We start from the raw sequence: 15,211 nt of genomic DNA, 5'->3' as shown, positions 1-15,211 counted from the left end.
AACACTTCAGACTTTCAACTTTTTTATTTCTACCAGGGTCACCATCATCTTTATATCACTGACACAACTCTACTTCAGGTTTTCAACACTTCTCTCCTGTACTTATGCAATAGCACCTGAATTAGACTCACAGCTTCCATTCGTTCTTTTCTCTAAGCCTACAAATAATTGCCAAAAATAATTTTCTTAAAGCAGAGGTCTAACCATGTCACTTCTCAACTCTGACTTGTAGGATCAAATAGAAACTCCTCTGTCTGGCATTTAAAATCCTTTACTCTGTGGCTGCAACTTACCTTTCCAGCCTTTCATTACTCCCTTCACACACTTAGCATTTCAGATATATTATCCTCCTTATGATTCCTCACCTGTAGCATAGCCTGTATGTCTGCCTTTGGATGTCCCTTCAGCCTAAAATACCCTCACCCCTTAAAATGTAATGCCGGAGAAACTGAGCAAGACAGAGATTAGAAAACAATTCAAGAGTTTATTAAATGGAGAGATATATTGGGACCAAATGGATCCAAATGGTCCCAGGGCTGGACAAGTCTGTCATCTCAAAGAATCCAGCATTGAGCATTAGACAGCAAGACTCAACAAGAACAATAACATAATGGGGAAGATACCTGGATGGGGATAACCTAATAGGGGGAGGCACTTAGGATGACACAATGGAGGGAGGTACTGGAGAGGTTACTGATGTTCTAATGACATCTAAAATGGATAAACCTTTATCCTGTCAAACATCAAGAAGGAATGATTATAACCTAAAGATATAAACCCTTTATCTCATCAGCCATTTAAGAGGGAATGATTATAGCCTGGGACTTTGAGTCAGAGCAACTGAGGTAGACATTTATCTCATCAAACATTAAGAGGGAAAGGTTATAACCTGAGGCAGAGTAACTAAATAGGGAAACTATTAGGAATAGGAAACAATTACGTCAGGACATGAAAAGAGAACTGTGGCACAACAAAAATGCCTAGGAACAGTCCCAGCACTACCCTGAGCATTAGATCTTGATTTCCCTCCAAATTGAAAGTAACCTTTCCATATTCCCTTGTTCTTCATAGACTTATTTACATAACATACAGCATGCTGTGTCCTACAATTAAATACACACACACCCCAGCCCAATTTCCTTTAACCTTTGTCACTTCATTAACTTTTCTATCATCATTTAATCAAAGATACTTTTAGAGTACCAACTTTTTCCATATGACGTTAATGAAATCACTTTAGTTAACAATGCAGATAGAAAAAACCATTGATCAGGCAGAGTTACTAAGGGCAGATCTACCACGACTGACTAGATTCTTACAGGAAAAAAAAGAAGTAAAAAGGGAATAGTTAATCCTAAAGAAATCCTTTAAGAAATTTTAAAGAAATTCTTTAATCTTAGCTTTTCTTTTCCCTTCCTTCCCCCACTTATTGTACTTAAGAAATGATTGGTAAGTGGATAAACTTGCAGCTTATTATCTGTTTACCTACACTTATGTGAAATAGTGCTATTCTCCAGAGGACTGTTTGTAAGGAAAAAATCCTTTGGAAATCTTTTAAATTTCCACTTTATTTATACAATAATAAAATGATTCAGCGAGGCTTACAAAGAAAATTATATAAATGATGCAAGATAAATTAAAGTTGCTTTTTAAAAATTTTTAATAGCTTTTTAATTACAAGTTATATGGATGGGTAATTTTACAGCATTGACAATTGCCAAACCTTTTGTTCCAATTTTTCACCTCCTTCCCCCCACCCCCTCCCCTAGATGGCAGGATGATCAATATTAAAGTTTTTTTTTTTTAAAGAGTAAACAAACAAATGTATACTGAAAAGTCAGAAAGGCTATGAAGTCAGTAACTTACAAGTATGAGAACTAATATAGAACCTTTCAAGTCACTGACTCTTTGCTAATTCTGCCACCCACCTCAAAGCTTTCATTGGCCACAGGACTAGAAATTTATTTGGTGATTGTTTATTTGCTTCACCGGGCAGTGATAAGGGTCAATGCCCACTCACCACCCAAGAGTGCACATATATATATATACACACATATAGGAGAGAAAAGTCAAAATAGCTGCATTCTCAGGGCTTGTCACTGGGTAAGTAGGGAGAAGGAGAGGTGTTGGGCCATGGTTTAGCCCTTTAATTCAGTGGGGGTATTTTTCACTACTTTTAAGAAAACATAGAAAGGAAAAACTTCCTTGGTTGTAAGAATTATATGTGGCTATCGTAATATAGCTTGGTAGAGAATCTTTAAGGTTTTTTTGTTTTTTTTTAAATATAATCACTGGATAGTAAATGATATGTCCAAGCAAAGACTAGACCCAAGAGTGAAATTTCAGTTCACAATATAAAAACGGGGTGAATAATTAATCAAGAGTGACAACTAATTGCATTTTAGGATTTGGGGATTGAAGGAACTTTAGAGCTCAACTGGTCCAACTCCTTTACCCTATAGATGAGAAAAATTAAGGCCCAAAGACTTTTTTTTATTTAGTAAAAGGTCTTTAAAAAAAATTAAGCCAGGATATAAACCGAAACCTACTGAGCTCCAAATCCAGAGAAGTGCAGCCCTTCTCTTCCCTCCCCATCCCAACCCACTCCACTGTGATACCTTGAAACAGGTAACTTTTTTGCATAAACTAGTTTAAAAATTAGAAATAGGTGCACAGTGGAATGACATGTTTAGTTTTAGGGTTTGGGAGGAGCAGGCCCCCAAATCAAGCAGCCCATAAGACCTAAAACTTGAAGAAAAATGCTCAGACACCTTTCAGTAATCCCCAGTCACTGCGGGAGGTCAAGAGAAGTCTTGGGATTAAAAACTGCATGTCTTGGTGCCGACGATGACAGAGACCAGCTAGTTCTGTCAATGTCTACACAAACTAAATACTACTTAAGGCCTAGATACTAATACTAACTCATGTACTTTGAGTCTGTCTCTTCCCTCCTAAACACTCCCAGTTAATGTTGTGGAGGAAGGGGAGATACTAATGATAAGATGTGTGTAGTTCTTAAGGGTTTTCAAATTGCTTACAGGTGTTGTTGAGGTATAGACCAAATGTTGAGGTCTAGATTTGGGGTACCTAAATTAAATTAGGGTTTAGTTGCGGTCTAGTGGCAGATTTGGGGTACAGGAAGTCAAACAGAGCTCCCCTGTAACCCCCTTGGATTCGGCGCAAGGATATGGCAGTAAATGAGGTCTAGTAGCGGGGCAAGTCCCCAGTAAAAGCATTTATTAGCCCGAGAGCTAGATTGATAAAAGAGGTTTATTATTGAGTTTAGAAGAAGGAGATAGGTGAAAGTAGAGATAAGGAGGGCACTGGAGGGTCCAGTGGACAGAGGGTCCTCACTAGGCTGGCATGTTTAGAATCTCTGCAAAGAGGGAGTCCCAGTGTGGCCCTTCTATAGTAGGAGACTTAGTTCAAGGGGCTTTTGGGTGTAGCCCCAAAGTTGGCTCAGATCTGAGTGGGGCTGGGACAGGTCCGGATCTTCTATTGGAATTCAAAGGGACCAGGATTTGTGAGTCAAAGAGTAATTTACATTAACTAGGGGGGTTGGGAATCAAAGATTGGAATCTTTCCCACTTCAGTGTCAAGTTTGATCCTGATAAAAATCCTATGAACTTGGTGCTATTATTCTCATTTTACAGATGAGAAAATTGAGCTTGAAGAGGTACTGACTTATTAACTTTATTCCTAGCAGAAAGTCAGTTCATCAGTTTGGCTTTTTTTTTTAAGTATAAAATCCAAGCATTTTAGACCCTAAGAAGTAATCTCAGCTAACAAAATTCTGGTGACTTCCCGAGGGCATAACTTTGAACTGACTCCTTCCAAGCTGGGGAGTTGAATGAAAACTGGGAGTAGCGAGTTGTCCATTCAACTCTCCTTCACGTCCTTCGCAAAAGGAAAGTAAGATCTGATATGTAAATTGTCTGTATAATAATACTCATTCCTTTTGAAGGAGATGAGGTGAGATCTTTCAAGACAGTTGTGAAAATTGAATAAGGCTTCATCTACTTCAGAGTTTGAGTAGGCCTGAAGGATTTTAAGCATTGAGTCAAGGGCATATCTAAGTCCCCTTCCTGCTACCCTCATTTCTCATCTCTACCATCATTTTCTCTATATTTCAGTGAAATAGAGGCAACTATGTACTTATTGGTCAAGTTCAATTTCTTGGGTAGTTCCCTCGTTTAGAATATAAGATCCTCAGCCAATGAGGATGAGGGTCGGTAGTGGGAGGGGTGGTTGCGTTAGGGATAAATAGTGGTAACCCTGCCTTTAGGAGGTACTTCGATTCCCTTCGAGATCTGCTGGACCAGTGCTTCGCCTTTCTCTGGAGAAGGTAAGGTAGACTTTGCTTTGCTTCTAGAGATCTCCAGTATTTTTATTAAGTGGTGAGCCATCACCATTTCTGAACCACACAGCTTGGGGACTAGTCCGGATCACACTAGTTGTGGTGAGTAGGTTAATCCTTGGGGTGCTAGTGGGCTGGCCCCCTGCCCGCCAGCATCCAGGGGTTTCTCCTTGCTCCTCAAGGTAAAGTGGGTAAAGGTAAGTCCTGACTGCTTCGGTCAGAGGATAGACCAGTCAAGTAATTTGCTGTGCAGCAACCCAGAGGTAAACTCACTGTGAGGCCCTTAAGTCTTCGACTCTGGAGGGGTCTCTGGACAGGATGGCTAGGCCAGGCCTTCTCCGGTGACTGAAAGTCAATTGGCGTGTTTGGGCATTTTGGAATTTGGACTCCGTCAAAATTCAATGGGTGTGGCCCAGTGCCAGCCCTCGCCGAGAGAAATGAGAAAAGTGATCAAAAAATACCGGTGGAGAGTCCCTTGGGAGATAAATTCCAAGTCGTTAGAACAAATTGCCAAAATATAAGGGAAAAGAAAAATAAGGTATTGTTTTGTCTGAGGTGATCAAGACATTGAACACACTGGGTGTGACAGACTGAATTTGTACCTGTGACAAAGACTGAATTTGTACCTGAAAGAAAAGATTTAATTTAAGGAAAAGGAATTAATTTAATTCCATCAGGCCTTCCAGGGGCCATGGGGAGGAAAGCTTATGTCTATTTTGAATTTTCCTCACAAGAGGAGAGGGTACTAATTAAGAGGTGCAGTTATGAAGGAGTGAATCTAGTTCAAGAATGACTTTTATTAAGTGGAATGGTCTCAGCTGAAAGACCAAGGAAAAATGTATATGGGAATGATATTGAAGAAGCTACATCAACATCTACCTTGTTTCTATAGTGTGGGGATCACTGGCCCTTTCCATCTTTCCTGCAATTAAACCCTCATAGATGTTTAGTTTCCCCTTTTGGAATGTGAGCTCCCTGAGAACTAGGGCTGTCCTGCTTTTTTACTAGACACTTCAATGTCTGAAGACTGAACGTGCTGTTCAGTCTTTTCAGTTTTGTCTTTATTAATCTGAAAGTTCCTTTTCTGATCTGTGTAATGTTAGAACCATCTACTTGGATATGAAAGATAAGATATAAGCTGTGAACTTTCTAGGATGAACAATTTACTGTCATTATTGAACTAGATTCATCTGCTATAGGAGATTTTTTGAGACTAGAGCTAATATTTACTTTTTTTTGAATTCAGGTATGACTGTCTGCATAATTCAGGGCCCTCAAAGTAGGGGGCCAGTTCAATGTCTATTCAGGCTGTTGGAGGACCGGACTATAATAAAAACTTTGTGGGCCTTTAAAGAAACTTAGCCCTGGGTGAGGGGGATGTCCTCAGCTGCCGCATCTGGCCTTCGGGGCAGTAGTAGGGCAGTAGAGGACCCCTGGATGGTTAATGGTGGAATGGTTAAAACAGCACAGTTACCTGAACTGCCTTAAATCATGTCCCTGATTTTTTTCCTCTTACAGCAAATGTCTGTAATTGAGCAAGTGGTCAGCGGAGATATACATGTAGATATATTAATTATTAGATATTTTAGACTTTGGTTGCTGCTGTTAATCTTTTAGCCTTTTCACTTCCTAGGACTAGAGTTGCCCTAATCATGCCCTGATTGGGCTAAGGTGTTTGTTTTAGGCCCCTTTTACACACTAAGTTGATAGAAGGCAGGGCTATCTCTGGAACTCCAATCCTAGACCCCTGACTGACTTATCAAAGATCTATATTGTCTTCAGAAGCGTTTTTCATTATCATGGGGGGGGGGGGGAAGGGAGCTATGTGGAAAAGAACTTTTGACACCCAAATAATTACCCATTAAATAAGCAGAGAAAATGAAATGAAGGGGAATTCACTCCAGGTGAGGGGAAGGAGGTTTATAGATCAGCTGCCCATGTTGCATTGCTGATTCTTTGCTCCTTACCAATGGCTTTCCTTTTTAAAGTATTAGATCCGGGAACAAGGATGGTTGACTTGTGTACAAGCAGTAGCTGCTACTGCTCTCTTGGTAAGAGTAGGAAGTTGAAGGCAGTGTTATAAGAACAATATTAAATTACTTTAAGTAAGTGCTGGGGAGGAATCTTCAATTGAAATGTGGGGAGGATTGGAAAAGTTGTACTCCCAGAAATGAACCACAATTCACTGAATTGAACCAGAAACTACAAATTACTACTGCTGGGATCTTGTATGAAAGAAGGGGAAAGATAACATACATTGGGTACAGTTGTCAATGAGGTTGGTACAATGTCACCCCAGGGACATTCTACATTTTGGAGTACCTCTAACCTAACAGATCAATGGTCAGTTGCCAATTGTAGTTGGAGGAAGGAGCAAGGCTTATGGAAATGTCAGTATGTCACCTTTGTGGGGGAAGGTCCCCTAGGGACTACAGACTAACAATATTACCTTTTACAAGGAATAGTTCAGACATATTTGAGGGAACAACCTGCTCTAAAGCATCATTATTGGATCTGTGGCTTAACTGCTTATATTCACCTACTTTGTTATATTGGACTTATAAGGCCAAACCAGTTAGAAGGCTAAAGTACTAGATCTTTTGGCTGACCAAGCTACTTAAACCAGAGAGGCTGTTTTACAACAGACTTGTGCTGGATTATTTGTTGGCTGAGGAAGGGGGAGTTTGTGCAAAACAATTGACAATGGAAATCCAGTAAAAGCTCATGTTCCTGTACAGACCTGTCCTGGTTTGGGGAAAGCTGGTGGAAGCAGCTCCTTTGGTTTGGCCTTATTTCTCTCAGTAGTATTACTATCTGCATACCTGGTTCAGTGCCCTTCCTGCTATCCTCCCATTACATCATTTTCTCCCTATTTCAGTCAAATATGGGCAACTAAGTTCAATTTCTTGGGTGGTTCCCTAGTTTAGAATATAAGAGCCTCAGCCAATGAGGATAAGGGTCAATGGTGGGAGGAGTATTTGCCTCTTCCATTGACCCTGCTCCATTGCTTCTCAAACATTGTTTTGCTTCTGGAGATCTCCACCATATGGTTTTCTAATATTGTGGTGGATACAAGCCATTTTCCCTTTCAAGTTTGTCGTCTCCCTATACTCATTGTACTTTTTTCTTGTAATCCTTCATGGATCTACTCTTGCCCTCTTTCCTTTAAAGGCCTCTTAAAAGAAAGCTTCACCCTATTCCTATCTTCAGACAACTAGGAGATAGCACTAATATATAAATCCACATGGAACTTTTTTTTGCTTTACTATTTCAAAAATTCTTGGACATTGCTTCTTCTGACCTCATAATCACCCTCAAGCCACAAGTTGCAATATTATGGCAACTAATACTGAATGCAGGATAACAGAGCTAGGGAAATACTGGGGAGGAGAAACGAGGCTCAAAGGGCCCTTGGGGTGTGGCAACTGGGATTGTATCATTAGATATTGGCAGCTCTTCCCCCTTCCTTCCCCCCCCAATTTTTTTTCGATCATTTGTTCACACTTTTGTATACTCGGATGAATTGCTTGCTCTTTTGTTAATTTGACATGATCCTAAATGATCTTGTATGCATTTTAAATGTAAGTATTTATCCTCCATCTCACATCATTTGTCATTTTGTTTAGCCACGTCCAACTTTGATCCCATTTGTAGTGTTCTTGGCTGAGATACGGTTTGCCTTTTCCATCACATTTTACTGAGGAAACGGGTATAAATGGGCTCATACAGCTGGTAAATAGCCGATATTTGAATTAAACTTGGGTGTTCCATTGCTCTGGTTTTTTGTTGTTGGTGTCGGTTTTTAATCACCTTAAAACTACCTTGTTTAGAGAAATTCTAGCACAGATTTACAGAGCTCCAACTCAATCCCAGTTATTCCAATTTCTAACCCAGCATTGTTTCCACTATCTTGCATGGCCACATGTGTTCTAAGATAGAATTCTCCTGAATTCAGTATAACAAATTTGGGCCAAAAGCAATTAAACTACCACTTCAAAGGAAGTTTCTATTTCACAAGAAATGACCTCATTGAATTCAGAGATTAATTGTAAAGATTTTTAGGGTTAGGGTTTCAATATAATTTTTTTGAGACTTACGTAATTAGTCATTCAATATTCTTAGTTTGTAACAGGAAGAAAAAATGTTCAGATATAACTTCAGCCACATAGTGGACCAGCTTTCAGAAACTGGAACAAGCACTACACTGATTGAGCAGGCCATCTCTGAAAAGGTGCTAAATGATGTAAAACATATTGCGACTAGTCTCAATTCCAAAAGTAAGTGAACATTTAATTGGAGGTAAACATGCATTTAGTGTAGATACTCTTGAAAAAAGGAGATAATACTGCTAGCTTGTTAAAATAGTACTTGTCTCAATGTGCTAAAACCTGATTTGGATTTAAGATAGTGGAAGTTCAATTAAATTAAATCTCCCTCTTGACCAGGAATAAAGTAACATTAAAATAGCATCAACAGAGCTTTGACCCAGAATTAGTTGAGCTCTGATTACTTCCGAAACTGGACCGACACGATTGTTTTGGTTGCTTCCCCCACCCCCAAGCTGATAAAAGCCTAGAAGGCCTGTTGTGTAGGAATGTGGGAGTACTAGACCTAAGGTAATATATAAAATATTATCCTAATACATTAGGATATAATTACTGTATCAACATTGCCAAAAGTAATGACAGCAAAAATATGACAGCAAAAATTGACTGCTCTACCTAGCTGTCCTCATAGTATTCTTATATACTTATATACTTATATATATATAGGACCTATAGACATGTGTATTTCAGCTGGAGTTTAAGAATTGATTATTTGATTACATTTGTAGTCAACCTAAGGCTGGAGAACACAGTAATTGGATTTGGAAGGGTTCCAGAGATCATCTTGCCCAATTCCTCCATATTTCTGGAGAAAGGGAAAGTGCTGGTCACATGGGCAGGGAGTAGGATTTGAGCCCAATTCCTGACTCCAAATTCAATGCCCTCTCTATCATAGCATACTCTTCAGTAGAAAGTAAGACCAGCCTTAAAAATATCGTTGATATAATAGGTTATTATAAATAACCTAAATAGGTTACCATTAAGATCTTTGTTCTAAAATCTTTACAATTAATCTCTGAATTCAATGTGGTCATTTCTTGTGAAATAGAAACTTCCTTTGAAGTGGTAGTTTAATTGCTTTTGGCCCAGAGTTGTCATTACTGGTACTAACTTACATTATTGGAAGCTAAGCACATCAACATTTTCTGGTTTTTAAGTAATAATGCCTCTTGTTTTCAGCTTCAAAGGAGCCTTCAGCTTCAAACGAGCCTATCGAGCAAGAGAGAATGAGCAGACCACAAGTACCAGAACAGGAGGTAATTTTCCTAATTACCAGAAAGAAAATTCTACCAAGAAAAATCTAGTCCTAGCTCCAATATCTCAAATGTCTTAATCTCATTAGAGAGACACTATTCTTATATAAGAAAGAAGTAATAACTAGGCATGTTGAAGTCTCTAGTGGCCTTTTCCGTGTTCTAGTAGATATAGCCTTATTCTAAACATTAAACTTGTGAATTCAAGAGACTGAATTCATAGGAAAGATTGAAGAAAGGCTCCATAGAAATCGTTCCTCTCTTCCCTGCTCCCTATTTGAAGGGTAGTGGAATCTATTAATTGAAGGCAGAAAATTGAAGAGGGCAGAGTAAATAGCTGTGAAGAGATAGAATAAAAATTAATAAATGCCAAAGCACTGGTATTAAATCTAGGGAGTGATCCATTATGAACAGATGACATTTAATTGAAAGGAAATTTTATCGACAAGGGAAGGGTAATAAAATATCACATTTTCTCCTATCACATACCTTGTCCTCAGTAGTAACTGACAACATTCAAGTCAGTTTGGGGGGAGGGGAGGGAGAATGAAATGAACACTTAGTAATTATTTTGTAGGTATTTAATATGTCCTGGGTGCTTTTGTAAACAATATCCTGTTTGATCCCCAAACCTATATAAGGTTGGTGCTATTTTCATTCTGTATTTTAGTTGAAGAAACTGAGGCAAACAGGTTGTGAATTACATAACTGGTTATGCAGTACATTTGAAGATGGAGCTAACTAGTTACTTCTATACAGAATGTAATATTAAACAAAAGCAACATCAAAACTATGTAAAGGACCAACTAATTTATTTCCGGGGGGGGTTCCTTCAAAAGGAAGTGCCTTGTTCCCCTTTATTAAGCTTAATACAGTGGGACACAACCAAATCCCGTTTCTACAAGAAGCAATCACTGCTTGTGAGCCTTGAATCCCTGTCTGCCACACTTGTGTGGCGATTCCTACCATTAATAACAATCCCGTGTTATTATATTATAGTTTACCTTGGCTTTTCTAGTTTCCTTGCCTCTGCTCTCAGAACTACATATGCATCTACTCTTTCATTTCAAAGAACTTCCCTTTCTAATATTTTCTTTTGCCCTGAATTTTGAACTTTAATAATTAACATTAAAATACAAACAAAATGCCCATATTAAACGTCTCTGAAATTTTCTTGTTTACCTTTCCTACTATATCGCTTTCAATTACAATGATGGGATCATTTCCTAGATCAGGTAGATCTTATCAGCACTTAAAATATCAGAAATTCCTATGAATTCAGGGGAAACACTCCTTAAGGGGGGGGAGGATCGATTTCACTTAATGATGGTTACAGGATCAAAAATCTAGTTCGATTTAAGCATACTATATACATGCTTGACTATGAAAAAGCAGGATGGTGCCATACTTTTTTTCTTTCTAGAAATCACATTTATCCATGGATAACGTTCAGCCATTGAAAGAAACAAATTCCAATGATGACATGAGCAAGGAAGCTAGCACAAGCTTATCTGAAATCCAAGAAGAGAAACTAGAAGTACATGTGGACAAATTCTTCCCAATACCACCAGATGTGGGTCAGTGACTATAAAAGTCTACCTTTTCCAGATTAGACTGATTCCAGCATCTTTAGGAAACTGGATGACTAAATTGCTTATAGATACCCTTTAAGGGTACAACAGTGTCATAGCACTTAGAAATTTTCAGCCCTGAATAAGAATCTAATGCTATTTTTAGTGCTAAATGCCTTAGTTTAAGAAAAACTAGATGAACTTGTGAATTTGATCATGTAGCAGTAAATTTTAAGTTATTCTGAGTGATCCATATTTTTCTAATATATATATTTTTAAAATTCAATAGTTAACAAAGAACCTTCAGAGGCAGACTGTTATTTTAGAGAATACTTTTCAAGAAAGAGAAGCAACCTCCAACCCCAAGATACAATGAAAAATATGAGAAGAATCAAGAACAACATCAGAGGACTCTTGTACCAGCTCTATGAAACAATTGAATTGGTAGGATTTTCTAGGATTTTTTTAAGTTACTCCTAAACCAACTAGTTCCTTCTTAATGGTTTTTATAATAGTTATAGTGCTTTTCTATATGGGAATCATTTAACAAGCAGTTTCTAACTTCTATGAATGAATTGGAAAAGAACTAAGAAATTTTCACAAGACAGGTCACTGTTTTGGTTAAGTGACCACTTATACTTTGGTGTAAATTCCTATCTATGCATAATTCACTTAAACCTGCCTTTTGCTGTAGCTTCTACAGTCCTGTCTCTTCTCCCCCCAACCCCCTTCTAAGAGCATGGGACAAGGGAAAAATCTCTCCTTTAAATATTAGAAACATTTAGCTCTAATCAGAGCTTACTCTTGGGATACTGTCTCAATGATGCCCATGATTGTACAGGTATTTACTGGTACCTACCTTCAAATACAGAGGGGGAATTATAAATTGGACTCCTTGATAAATTTAGCAATTTTGAGGAACAATTTGAAGGCAAACACATGTCTTCAAACTTATGTTATCTGTTTCTTGTTCCACTAGACTTGTAGAAGAAAGCAAACTTTTGAGAATGTGCAGAATTACCGTAAGGCACTATTTGAGCTGTGGATTGAGTGGAGTAAGAAGCAGTTAGAAAATGAGGATGAAGATGATATTGAGGTATGTATGTATGTAGACACATAGAACATTGATGTCAAACTGGCTATTGGGTAAACCTGTCTTCCCGTGTATTATAAATACCCAATAGCTTCAAGGTTCACTGAGCATTCAGCTAGGAAGACTTTACCATGTCAATACTGAAGGATGGAGAGAACTTGACAATTGGGAGATCAAAAAAGGTTTGTAAGCAGGGACTCTCATGGCATGAAGATGAGATTATTTCCAAGCACATAGTATTCTGTTTTGGGGCCAAGCCATAGGTAGCTTGGCTGGAGCAGAACACAAAGGGGTAGAGGGGAAAGTTCCTCGGGAGTATCTGACTTTAGGATTCTGCTTTAGGAAGATTACTTTGGTTACCTTGAAAACATAAGAGGGATAAATGAGAAGTCGGGAATCTAAACGAGGCTGTCAAAAGTCTAGGTGAAACAAGATCTGAACCAGGGTGGTAGAACCACCAGTAGAAAAAGGGACAACAACAGATGGAATCCATGACTCCTACAACTGGTGTTGTAGGATGGGGGGGAGGCAAAATGAGCTAGGGATAATGACAAGGTTTAAAAGTTAGGGTAACGAAAAAGTAGGACACCATGTAAAGCCTGAAGCCAATGTATATTTAATGAAATTAAATTTCATTAAGAAATTTAGACACATTGGTACACAATAGTGTACCCTACCATATTAACTTCTTCAGGAAGTCTTGGATTATAGTGGATTATATATAGAATATAGTATATGTTCTAATTATATTCTATAAACAATAAGTTTTAAGGTATCTATGGACCATATATCACTAGTTCAGAAAAAGTTGACTATTACAGTGAATAGACAAATAATTTTTTGTAGCCATATCTGATTTATACCAAGAGTTACTTGTGGCTACTGTAGTCTTCACAAGTATTGAGGTTAGTATGTGGCAAAAACGTAACAAAAGATTTGAGGAAGATTTCATGCAAGATGGGCACTCTTGCTATTCCTGAAATTGTAAACTGAGAAAGAAAAAGTAATCTCAGCATAGTGACTTGGGCACTGAGATTTCTCAGTATCATCCAGGCAGCTGGATTCATTTTAATAAAACCTGATGTAGATTAGATTGGTCTTATGAATCTTTGAAGGAAGCTGAGATTTGGAGACTAATCTTGAGGAAAGGGAAGATACACGCTGGGATATAGAAATGACGATCCACAAGTAACTAGCTAGGACATTGCCGAGTTGGCAGTAGTTGTAGCAGAAGTACTGTCCAAGTTCTTGATCCTGTTTTGAGTGTGAGAAGCATAAAGAAATTTCAGATATCAGAATATGGTGAAGAAATGGGAGACAGACACAAAAGATAGCCCAAATATAGGGCTGATCACAAAAGATCACAAATAAGTCTTGGAGGATCTCTAACATCTAGAAAAGGAAGAAATAAGGGCCTTAAGAAGTTGTAACTTTGCAAGCTCCAAGTGGACCCAGGTTTCAAAACCTCGGGAAGATGTGGACAGAAGTCTTAATATAGTCTAAAAAGGTATCTGATCAGCCTAAAAAGGCTGATCCTCCACAAGCCAAGGTTCCCTAAGCCAGCTGAGACAGGAAAAATGCCTCAAGAGAACATGACCTCCATAAAACCCACAAAACAAAATCGACTCAAAACCTTTCTGAAAGGGAAAGACTAGAAAAAGGAAATAAGTTGTGTCACCTTTCCCCTGGTGCTAAGATGATTGAACCGAAGGGACTAGACTGACAGGAATGCCAACTGTTTAAAAAAAAAAAAAAAAAAAAGGGCTAAAACTTTAAGAAATGAGTTTTGCAGATGGGGCTTTGTAGGAATTTAAATTAACTATTAGCAATTGTCTAAATGTGTGTCAGAATGAACAGCAGCTACATACTTTGTTCCCTTTTTCTTGTAGTTCTTGGAACATGTGACTCTGGATATGTCCCGGAGCATTTCTCTGAAATTGCAGTCAGCCTTCATGGATCTCATGCATAAGGTCCAAGGTCTCCCAAGCAGCCTACAAGACGACATCCAACAGGCCTGCAGTGACATGCAGGACCTCCATACCATCTTTTCCCTAAGCCATGGGTTTGAAGATCTAGACAAGCATCGTCTGGCTCAGAGCCAGGTTAAGCTGATCCAAGCCCAGGGAAATGTAGAAAAATTGTTGTTGTATTATTTCTTAGAAGGATTCTAAACACTTAAGAAATTGTGATCTGGGATCAGATTGATATTTCCAAGTTACTGGCAAGCAGTGTTATGCTAGTTCATATTATGCTCTTTGTACTTTTCAGATTATGCAAATAAAGTTGCATTAAAAACTTGGGTTTTGTGGATCATTTAATTGCAGAATAGATTTGGGGGAGCTAGGGATGGAGTTGCAGGGCCTGGAGTCAAATTCATCAACCTCAGCTGTGTGAGTGGGCAATTCGCAGCCCCTTATTTAACTGAATTAAATTAGGTAATGAATTGTCCCAAAACTCCCCCCCACTAGTAAAATTAACATATCAGCTTAAAATTTTTCTGCAAATAACTAGCAAAAACTGCAAAATTGCTCCTGTTAAATGTGCTAGCCATCAGACAAAAAAGACAGAATAAATGTAATTCATCCCAGCCATTTAATTATCCAAAATTGAACAGCATCATGTACTCTGAAACTGCCTCTTCAACATCTCACAACACTTTTTTTGGGGAGGGGGGAATCTTTGGGAATTTAGGCCACTTGACAAGGCACCCAGCAGCAGAGGCAATATTAGGCACAAAAGGCATGAATTAGGGTTAGAAATTGAGGATCAGTTCTGGGTTAGCTGACCAGCACCAAGTAATTTCCCTCTCCCACTTAACCACAAACACTCTT

At 38.5% G+C, this 15,211-nt stretch overlaps 1 protein-coding gene across 4 annotated transcripts; it reads left to right on the top strand.

Annotated features, from left to right (window-relative positions):
* The first annotated feature begins 2,023 nt into the window (after positions 1–2,023).
* LOC116419077 (perilipin-3-like) lies at positions 2,024–14,698 on the top strand. 4 transcript variants are annotated; one of them, XM_031937036.1, is made up of 8 exons: positions 2,039–2,103; positions 4,286–4,345; positions 8,480–8,634; positions 9,643–9,719; positions 11,140–11,293; positions 11,577–11,731; positions 12,267–12,383; positions 14,270–14,697. In XM_031937036.1, the coding sequence occupies exons 3-8, from the start codon at positions 8,499–8,501 to the stop codon at positions 14,549–14,551; spliced, it is 921 nt and encodes a 306-aa protein (XP_031792896.1). In that variant the 5' UTR covers positions 2,039–2,103; positions 4,286–4,345; positions 8,480–8,498; the 3' UTR covers positions 14,552–14,697. The 4 variants fall into 4 exon arrangements, with proteins under 4 accessions (XP_031792900.1, XP_031792896.1, XP_031792912.1 ...); XM_031937040.1 differs by lacking the exon at positions 4,286–4,345 and having other exon boundaries at positions 2,024–2,103; XM_031937052.1 differs by lacking the exon at positions 8,480–8,634.
* The last annotated feature ends 513 nt before the right edge of the window (positions 14,699–15,211 follow it).

This window comes from Sarcophilus harrisii, chromosome 1 (genome assembly GCF_902635505.1).
Source record: "Sarcophilus harrisii chromosome 1, mSarHar1.11, whole genome shotgun sequence".
In the NCBI taxonomy this organism is placed as follows: Eukaryota; Metazoa; Chordata; class Mammalia; order Dasyuromorphia; family Dasyuridae; genus Sarcophilus; species Sarcophilus harrisii.
The sequence above is the reverse complement of the archived record's forward strand: the minus strand, read 5'-3'. Positions and strand labels throughout refer to the sequence as shown.

Bases quoted from the DNA above. Each gene is read 5' to 3' on its own strand.
- LOC116419077 (XM_031937046.1), top strand. From the start codon at position 8,499: ATGTTCAGATATAACTTCAGCCACATAGTGGACCAGCTTTCAGAAACT. The intron at 11,732-12,266 runs GTAGGATTTTCT...TTGTTCCACTAG, and splicing joins TCTATGAAACAATTGAATTG to ACTTGTAGAAGAAAGCAAAC. The intron at 12,384-14,269 runs GTATGTATGTAT...TTTTTCTTGTAG, and splicing joins AGGATGAAGATGATATTGAG to TTCTTGGAACATGTGACTCT.